General features: G+C 50.4%; 1 protein-coding gene across 1 annotated transcript in view; it reads left to right on the top strand.

The window, feature by feature from the left end:
• Positions 1-8234, top strand: part of LOC120860632 (liprin-alpha-1-like) — a 26005-nt gene extending 17771 nt beyond the window's left edge. Inside the window, exons 11-13 of the mRNA XM_040236416.1 lie at positions 1480-1708; positions 6407-6549; positions 7400-8234. Of these exons, the coding sequence (XP_040092350.1) occupies positions 1480-1708; positions 6407-6549; positions 7400-7679 (652 nt within the window). The 3' untranslated portion in view covers positions 7680-8234. The remainder of the gene's footprint in view (positions 1-1479; positions 1709-6406; positions 6550-7399) is intronic.
• The last annotated feature ends 1726 nt before the right edge of the window (positions 8235-9960 follow it).

The raw sequence follows: 9960 nt of genomic DNA, 5'->3' as shown, positions 1-9960 counted from the left end.
GGAGCCTTCCACGTTCTGGTGAAAAGCCACCTGGAGCAGAAAAGCCGGGGTTCTGGGGTTGGCAAATTCCCACTCAGATCTGCATTTTCCTTTTTAACTGAATGCATTGTGAAGATTGGCTTGTTGTAAGACAGTGATCCAAGGACATGTGTTTGAGTTTTTCTCATCTCATCGGTATATTTAAAATGTTTTCTTTAGACCCAGTCTTGGCAGCTAGAACAGTTTACAAAACAGGATAGAACCCAAAGGCCTGCCTCGTGGTGAGCAGGGGGCCCTGGGTCTGGGTGCAGCCGGGTTGCCGGGGGCCCCGAGGCCTTCCTGGTGCCACACCTGCACAGCTGTGCCTCCTGTCCCAAGTCCACGTTCAGCGTGGCCGCAGGCCGGTGACCATGCACAGGACCTGGCAGAGCTGCTGCTCAGATCGTTCTCATCCCGTCACCTCTGGCCGAGGTGCCCGTTCCTGCCGGTCGAGTGCAGGGGGATTGGGGAAAAGACAGTGGTGAATGGCACAACCAGCAAACGCAGATGGTGCCGCCTGCTCTTTTGATGCTGAGACAGACTGCTTTGTGGGCCGTGTTTGAGCACAGAGAAGCTCAGAAAGATTCTCTCCTCATCCCCATAGGAAATTTAGAACAGTTATCTATTAATATTTTTATTTTTACAGCAAGTTGTCAGGTAAAAGTGATTTTTCCTTATGTCACAAGTTGACTTGATGTAAATGGTAAATTCTGTCCATCAACTTGTCAACAGTGAAAAACTTTCAAGAGGTATAAGTAGAAGTGAAACTGGAGAGTTTACTACCTGTAAGGATCTTGTATTTTAATTGGAAAATCATTTTATTTGCTAACCATGCATTTAATGTGTATATCAAATCACCCGTGACACATGAGGGGAGAAGAGCAGGAACTGTGAATTCTAGGTGAATGTAGCACATTGACATGAATCCAGAAACTCACACAAAGCTGGTGGAGAACTTCATCAAGTGATGCGTTTGCACATATACAAGCTTAAAAAACAATGAAAAGTTCAACTCAGCACTTCATCTGGTCTGGAGACTTGTGTTCAGAAATGCCAGCTTGCTCATGAATCGCTCTTTTGGTTATACGGAGTTCTGGATTCCCAGTGGAAACGATTTGAGGCCCTGACGTGCATCTCTGCCCTGAGAGCAGGGAAGGTAAAGGTTGTCAACTTCAGGTATCTCCTCACAGGGAGAGTCACCACCCAGGCCCCATCAGAATGTTAGAGTAAATAAGTCAAATCCAACGTGAGTGATCAGGGGCCACTTTGTAAGACTCAATCATAAGTTATTCTAAGTTTGAGAATATTCAAAAGAGGGAAAGCTGAACCTTTTTGCTGAGATGTTAGCTGAGCAGCTCTTCCTGGAATTTGCTAATCGTGACACAGAATGCAAGCCCAAATTTGCTGTCCAGACATGTTCCTCTGCTGACAAAGGCAGGTGATGATTTCATTCTGTTTTAGGTTGATCCGACAGAAGGAGATCAGGGATCGGTGGACCGAGGAGACTGAGAGCAGGGTGGGCAGTGGGAGCTTAAGCAACCTTCGGCGCTTTAAATCCTCGGACTCCCTCAACCTGACTCCCGCCTCCTTGGATGCCGGCTCCTCCCCGCCCAGCAGAGGGCGCTCCAAGCCCGAAAGGAGGCAGCACAGCCCTGAGCGGGAAGTATACAAGCTGTGCTTCGTGACTCCGGTATGTGTCTGCCTCCTCCCTGCCGCGTCCCTCCCCGAGCATACTGGTTTTCTTTTGTTTGTTTGTTTTTTCTCTTTTTACCCAGAAGAAAATCAGGTACATTTGCTATGCTTAGAGGTCTAAGATTTTTAAAACTACCTAGTCTTGAATCAGGCTTCCCTAGTGCCTCAGACGGTAAAGCGTGTGTCGGCAATGCAGGAGACCCGGGTTGGATCCCTGGGTTGGGAAGATCCCCTGGAGAAGGAAATGGCAGCCCACTCCAGTATTCTTGCCTGGAAAATCCCATGGAGCGCGAAGCCTGGTAGGCCACTGTGCACGGGGCCGCAAAGAGTCGGACACGACTGAGTGAAATCATTCCATAATCGCACAGCGAGAGATGAGTGTTGCTATTTGGACCCCTGGCTTAGGAATCTAAAGTGGTCTGCTCGCTGATGGGCCTGGCCACGCGCTCAGGCCAGCTCTGCGTGTGAAACCAGCTTAAAAGCCCGGTGCCCCAGGGCCCCAGTGAAGAAGTCTGGCTTCCTCACTCTGCCGAGTCTGAAAACGGGATGACGACCTAGGGCTTTTGGTGACAGAGTGTGCGGCTCTAAAGCACACGTTCCAGCTTTCTTCCATTGTTAGCTTAGGTTTTGAGAGTGCACTGCTGTGTACCCCATGAAATCACGTTTACAACCCTCTGCTTTGTAACTGCACTTGTATTATCACTTCTTTTTGGTTACCACCCGTTTCGTGTTAGCTGCATTGTTAGTCGGAATCTAATTAAATTAACTGAATCATTTAGCGCATGTGAAGTGGTAACTAGTCCATTCTGTGGTCTTTGGAGACACTGTTTTTCTAATTTGCATATTGGTTAATGAGTTGATATTTAGAATTCTTTGACGATTTCTCTGTAGTTTCACGATTGATTTCTTTCCGAGTATTTGTAGAAGAACAGTTCTGTATATTTTGTCCTGCTGTTGGAGTTCTCTGACGGCGTGTCTGCTTTCATCCTTGGTTTTGATTTCCTGGCTCATCCTGTTGTCTGCTTAGTGGTTGTCAGTCCAGACCCCAGCTTCCCACCACTGCCCCGCCTCGCCCCCGAGGCTGCAGCTGACCCACCCATCTCCCCTTCCCCGTCCTCCCACCTGCTCTGGTCATAGCAGCGCTGTGGTCTACAGCAGGTGTCCCCTTAGTCGGGTTTGTGCTTTGTCTTCATGTCTCATCAAATGGTGTTTTTCCCCCATAGCAGTAAGTTTGAATTAGCATATCACTATGCAGTTACAAGCATAATGTAGATGGATCCTAAACCACATATCATGTGTAATTCATAAATGAGATTATCCTTACCTAAAGAAATGATCTTCTTCAGTGTAGAATTATTGGACTTTTGACACAATATCCTTTCTGTGTTGGTGCTTGTTTTGAAGACTATAAATCTCATCAGCTTTTGCACAGTTAATGTCTCTACTAGACTCTTTAAAAAAGCATCTTCTATGGTTCATAAAATGTAAAGACGGCACCTGCTATTATGCTAGCTTTCTTTCTTACGTATTTTCACAGGGAACCTGCTTTAATAAATTTATTTTGAGAAGTTTTCAATCAAATTCTAGGTAAGCATTTTACATTAATGTCCAATAGGTGGTTCGATTTGTTCAGTGTTAAAATAGGTATTATGGTAACTTCCTCATCAGTTAAAGTACTATTTTAAAGTATAACATGTTTTTTATGGAGAGAAACTAACTTATAGAGAAGTTTGCTTGAAATTAAACAACCGTTAAGAGCCTTTATCGTACAGAATGCTGTGCTTTAATAAATCATGATGTTGTAATAGAATTGTATCTTCCTGAGTAATAATTTATAGTGTTTCTCTAGTAAATCTTGAATAGCTTATTTAATTTCTGTGGTCAAAAAGAATGTTCTGTTTCCAGTTACATGTCCTCTTAATCTTCATCTCACTTATATGTTTGCCATCATTTTTGTTATACTGTATTTGTCTATACTGATTCTTGAATTTTTAGCTTCAAAGTCGCAATAAATCTGGTTTCTCTTCATTTCTTTGCATGCATCTATCAGCCTAGTGATTTAGGGAAGCATTATCGAAAGGTAAACTATATAGTAATTTAGCATGCCCTTGTTTCTCTGTGAAGTATTAGAGAGTCCTTATCATTTTCCATGAATGAAGACTGTGTGGTTATGTACTGGTGAATAATTGACATTTTAATGGAAGTAATGAAACTCAGCCACCACTTAAAGTATGCTGATGGTTCTGTTGGAAATAGGTCATTTGTTGGGACGATTGTAACAGTTTGCCTATCTCCCACTTGTTTGCCTTCTAATCATCTCATGCTTATTTATAATAGACATAGTATTATTTATTATTTTAAAATTTTTCTTTACTTATTTCTGTGGCCATGCTTATGGGATCTTAGTTCCCCAACCAGGGATCAGACCGGTGTCCTGGCAGTGAAAGTGCCAAGTCCTAACGTCTGGACCAGCATGGAATTTCCGCTTAGAGTGTTTTTTTAAACAAATGACTGAATCAGAGCCATAGAAGTTAGATTTGGGGGAAGCCAATTTAATGACGGTGGGTAGCAGTGTGCAGGAGACTCTGTGCGCCAGGCACCGTGTCGAGTGCTTTCCAAGTCTGTCATCTGATCCCGCAGATGCCCAGGTGAGGTCCAGGCTGCTGTTATCCCCATTCAGCAGACAGGGACACTGAGGCTTATAGAGACCGAGCACCGTGCCCAGGCTCCCACACCCAGCAGTGTGGTTCGGACCGGTCTGATCAGAGCCTGGACACTTCCTGTGGTGCCGTCCAGCCCGCTTTGCTCCAGAGGCTCTCGTGTCCATCACGGCCTCCCTGATGGAGGGAGCATCAGGAGGGAGCTCGCTGCCTCTCCCCTTTGGTCACTTGACTGAGCCCCTGTTGTTGGAGTCCAGGGCCCCGAGGGCTGGCCTTCCTTGTCCCTCTCCCACTCCCACCCGCTGACCGAGCCCTGCTGGGGCCTTCCTGCAGGACTCGGGCAGCCGTGCTCCAGTTCAGGCAGCTCAGTGCCCGGGAGCCCTTCTGCTGGGTACAGCAGAACAGCGCCATCACCCTGGGGTTGGTGACCTGGGTGTGCCACTCGCCCGCTCTGTGGCCTGCTTTGCCCTCCTGTTAAGTGAGGACACGGCACTGCCCATCCTAGTCACGTGGGCACCAGTGGGGCAGCTCCCATCCCGGGGGAGGGCGGTCAGGCTGCGGACCAGAGCCTTCCATAGGAGGAGGCCCGGGGGAAGGGGCTGGCCGTGGTCCCTGACTCTAAGGCAGGTGTTTGTCTCCACTGAGTCCATAGTCAACCCAGGTGTGTCACTTCCCTGCTCTGTTCTCTGCTGTTTTCTGATTTTTATAAGTGCTTATTTTCACTGGAATTTGAGATTGATCCCTGTTCAGTTCCATGTGGATAATTTCTAGCCTTTGTAGCCTTCTGTTGTCTGAGCTCTCCTGGTAGAGATCAGGGGAGGGGGCCCAGTTTATCCAGCTGCTGTTAAATGAGTTCAGCTGTATTTTGCACTAAGTCACTTTGTTGTCACCAAGCTCCTGTGGGGCTGCACGGGATCAGTATTCTTTACAGAATCCCATTAAAAAAGGACTGGTTAGTTGGTTAAAACAACACACTCATTGTTTCTAAAAATACTTGCCATGCATGTTTCCTCAAAGCTCCCCTGCTTAACCACACACCCAAAAGTATAAGTGAGACCTGTCTGGACCCCGAAGGGGTTCATCTGTTCCCCACACCATTGCCACCAGTGTCTTTCCTATCTTCAGACCCAGGACTAGCGGAAAAGCTGGGAGTTCAGGCGAGATCATCTTTTTGTTTTTTAATTAGTTTATTTTTTAATTGAAGGATAATTGCTTTACAGACTTTTGTTCTTTTCTGTCAAACGTCAACAGGAACCATCCATAGGTACACATACATCCCTTCCCTTTCGAACCTCCCTCCCATCTCCCTCCCCATCCCACCCCTCTAGGTTGATACAAGATTAATTCTTAGTGAAGACCTAGGAGAGCTTTATGTAAACCACAGTGAGCAAATGACACTCAAACTGGGTGTACGCACTTCAGTGTGTAGCCCCCGGTCTGTATGTTACTGAGAAACACAAGCCAGACACATGGTGTTCGCATGGAGGGCTTAGGTACCTTTTCTGTGTTTCACTTGTTGTCATGGGTTCAGTAACCTGCATCATCACTACAAATGACCTTGGGTGGTGGTACAAGCTGTGTCCTTTTCTCGTTCAAATAGAAAGGTCTGGACGGCTTTGCTGAGAGGTTTCTTACTCTTGCTAGTGGTGCTTCTGAGCAGCATCTGGCGATGAGCACAGTCCTTTCATCAGGGCAGTTCATGCCATGCAGGGTTCACGGTGCTGGCGTGGCTCTGCTGTCCTGCCTGGCATCTGTTGGCTGGATTTCAGGGAGTGCAGAGCCCGGCTGCAGGGAGGCTCCCGTCCGGGGTCTCTGCACTCAGTGGGGTGCTCTCGCTGCTCCACGGCCCCGCTTCTCTTGAACAAACAGTCCTTCAAGATGGCATTAAGCTAGAACAAGGCATTTTTGTGTACTTGGCGGATAGCATAGCTAATATCTTTTCAAATAAGTTTCTGGTTATAATGTAAAGCCTGTGTGATTGCCTTTTTCGACACAGTCTATTGTTAGCCAATTTTACACTTACCTCACTCCCTCAGCTGCCAACTATACAGGAAGAGGTAGAAGATGACACCCTCAAATGTGAAAGCTCGACCTCCGCCTCGCTGCGGTCCCTTCGGCTGGACCGGCTCACGGGGTCACTGCGCACAGCCAGCGACGAGGACATCAGGGATGCCCGCAAGTAAGGGGCCTGCTCGCCTCGTCGTCAGTTTCAGGAGCCCTGCACCTCTTCTCTTGAAAGAGTTTCAAGGATGATTGTAAAGGAATCCCACTGGATTCGGTGGCTGTGTTTAGTGGTGAACTTCAGGTGCTGGGGTAGAAGAGCTCAGTGACCTCAGTGATTTTAGAAAACATCTGTCTCTACGTATTGACTCCTGTGGGAGGTTTCTTCCTGCTCTTGCTAGAGGTCTGCCCGGCCTGGGGTGCGTTCCTGATGGTTATGGCTCCGTGCCTCTCGGATTTGCTCTTGAGGGTCCCTCCCTTTTCCTCAGGGGTCTCCTCTCAGGAGACTGTCTGTCCCCTCCTGTGACTGACACTGTCCTCATTCAGACCCCCACCTGCTGAGCTCCCGTCGTGAGCCAGGCAGCACTCGATGTAGGGCACGTGGTCCCCTGACCAGCAGCCCTGCACAGTGACCTTCGCTCTCCTGCCACGGCCGAGGGCGGTCACCCTGCAGGAGGCGGGGGGAACTGCCCAGAACTGGGGAGCTCGCCTTCTCTGGGAGCGTCGTCACCTGCCGAGCAGCAACCCTGAGGGAGGGTCGGAGCGCCCTCTGCACCAGCTGGTCTGGAGTGAAGACCTCCCTCCTTGGGGGAGAGCTCCAGTCAGAGAACCTCAGCTTCCTGGGGCCGTTGTTTGTGGCCGGAAGCCTGCATTGCTCGTGTGGAGTGTGGTTGGTGAAGGAGACTCCACTGTCTGCTGCGAGGTTGAGGCGTGGGTGTTGCTGGGTGGCCGGTTCTATCAGTAGGTCTTGTGGAGGGGTGTGTGTTTGCACAAGGGTGCCAGTTAAAGGTCATTTTCTCTCCCCGAAGCTCGACAGGCTCTCAGGATGGTCCCGGGGGCAACCCCAGCAATAGCAACAGCAGCCAGGACTCGCTGCAGAAAGCCCCAAAGAAGAAGGGCATCAAGTCCTCCATCGGTCGTTGGTTTGGCAAGAAGGAAAAGGGCGGGCCTGGACACACCAGCAAGGAGCCGTTAGGACCAGGTGGGTGCTTCACCGTTCAGAGGGAGGAGGGTCTGCATGCATGTCCCTTCTGTGTCTCCCCCGCTGTTCCCACGAGGCTCCTAGCATGCTGGGTGTCCTGCCGGTAGGAGCAGAGGAGGCATCTGTCTTCTTTAGGGTCCGAGATGATCAGATCAGTTGATGAGTAGATGGGTGGATGGATGGATGAACAGATGGCTGGCTGGATGGGTGGATGACGGAGCATGGAATGAATAAAGCAGATGTTTATACTCCAATGAGAAACATATTCTACGAAATGGATTGAGTAGGAGCTGGGCAATGATTGTTTCCTCCAGAACAGTGACAAGTGTTTGGAAACGGCCTAAGTGCTCATTAGTGAGGAGTGAGGTACAATCTGTGGGCACCCCACAAGGAACAGCATCCCCTCCTTCCTGCCACTTTCCCCATCCCCAGGAGCTCATGAGGGGTTCTGCCCATGCCCCTCACCCCAGCCCACAGCCACGCAGGTCCTCCTGGGGTCTCCTCCTCACACAGTGTTATCATCAGTCCCCCATCTCACTCGGCTTCATCTCCTTAAGGACAGGGTATGTTCCTGCCTCTTCAGCCAGATATTTGTTGAGTGTCTTCTTTTTGCTGGGTGTGGGATTTACAGGGTGAGTGAAACAGATGTGGTCTGGAGCACAGTGAAGTGAGAAGAGAGAAAAAGGAGTAGATTATTCAATGCTATCCCTATTATTAGTAAATACAGCACTGAGCTGGATGGTGCATTGATTCTATACCAGATGCTGTGTGCCCCTTACCAAGCAGGTGCTGCCACCTCCCGATTTACAGAGGAGGAGACAGTGATGGTCGCGCGGTTAGGGAGTGGTGAGGGCAGGTTCACATCCACGCAGTGGGACCACGCACTTTGCCGAGCCCCAGCCACCTCTCTGGTGGATGCAACAGGAAGGAGATGGTTCTATGGCATCACTGATTCGATGGACATGAGTTTGAGCAATCTTCAGGAGACAGTGAATTACAGCCAAGCCTGGAGTGCTGCAGTCCACGGAGTGGCAAAGAGTTGGACACAACTGAGTGACTGAACTAAAACCTGAGTGTGTGCTCTACTGCTTCAGTCGTGTCTGACTCTTTGTGACCCCAGGGACTGTAGCCCACTAGCTCCTCTGTCCATGGGATTCTCCAGGCAAGAATACTGGAGTGGGTTGCCATGCCCTTCTCCAGGGCATCTTCTCAACCCAGGGATCAAACCCACATCTCTCGTTATCTCTTGCAGTGGCAGGCAGGATGTTTACCGCTAGCGCCACCTGGGAAGCCCCAGGGAACGCTGACAACTAGGAAATGCAGAAAATAAGGGCTGCTCCTAAGTTCAACTGGAAGAGCAGCAAGCACAGGTTGGAAAGAGGAAAACACACGAAGAGCGACAACAGTGCCGACAGAAACAAGCCGGGATGTGTTCACCCACAGAGAAAACATGTGTGCCGTTCAGAGGAGGAGCCCGTCAGCCCTTGCAGGGACAGTTGGAACCGGAATGAAAACCGAGGCGATGGTCAGCCGTGCCCACCCACACGGCCCGAGTGGAGTGGTGTCACTCACTGGCTTCCTGTGTCTCCAGAGCTGCTGGGGTTGCCACCTGAGTGCTGAGGCCAGGCAACGTCCCCAAGTGAGCTAAGGCATCCCTGCTGTCCTTCCAGTGCTGCTGTGGGGCTCTCTGGGGGCGGCCACCCTCATCGCCTGCTCTGCCACCCGCTGGGGCCCGGCTGTCCCCCTGGGATCCTTTCAGCCTTTGAGCTTGTGTGTTCCCAGCCCTCTGCTATGCGGGATTGGGACGCACCTCAGGACTTGGGCTTGAGATATCAAGGAGACTGTGAATCTGGAAGGACACAGCCCTGGGGCCCTGGAGTGACCATGTGAGAAGAGCAGGAGAGCAAAGCCCCCTCGGGGAGGAAGCAGAGCTGGGGAACGTGCCCACACCCACCGCTGCCTCCGGCACAAGCGTCTCTGCTTTGCTTCTCCTTGGCCTGAAACAGATCCCAGCTGCTGCTGCTCCGCAGTGATTCCTAAAGATGCACATCCTGCAAGAGCTATTGTCCTGCTGCTCTGGGGCTGCCCAAGTGTGCTCAGGAGCATCAGACAAGTGGGGCTGCCACGCCTGATGCTGAGGGAGGGCCTGATGCTGGGGGAGGGCCTGATGCTGGAGGAGGACCCTGATGCTGGGGCGGGATTGTCTGATGCTGGACTAGGGCCTGATGCTGGGGAGGGTCTGATGCTGGACTAAGGCCTGATGGTGGGGGAGTGCCTGATGCTGGACTAAGGTCTGATGATGGGGGAGGGTCTGATGCTGGACTAAGGCCTGATGCTGGGTGAGGGCCTGATGCTGGGGATGGTCTGATGCTGGACTAAGGCCTGATG

The sequence above is a fragment of the Oryx dammah genome, unplaced genomic scaffold (assembly GCF_014754425.2).
Source record: "Oryx dammah isolate SB20612 unplaced genomic scaffold, SCBI_Odam_1.1 HiC_scaffold_11150, whole genome shotgun sequence".
NCBI lineage: Eukaryota > Metazoa > Chordata > Mammalia > Artiodactyla > Bovidae > Oryx > Oryx dammah.
Note: the sequence above shows the minus strand (reverse complement) of the source record. Positions and strands in the feature narration are given on the sequence as shown.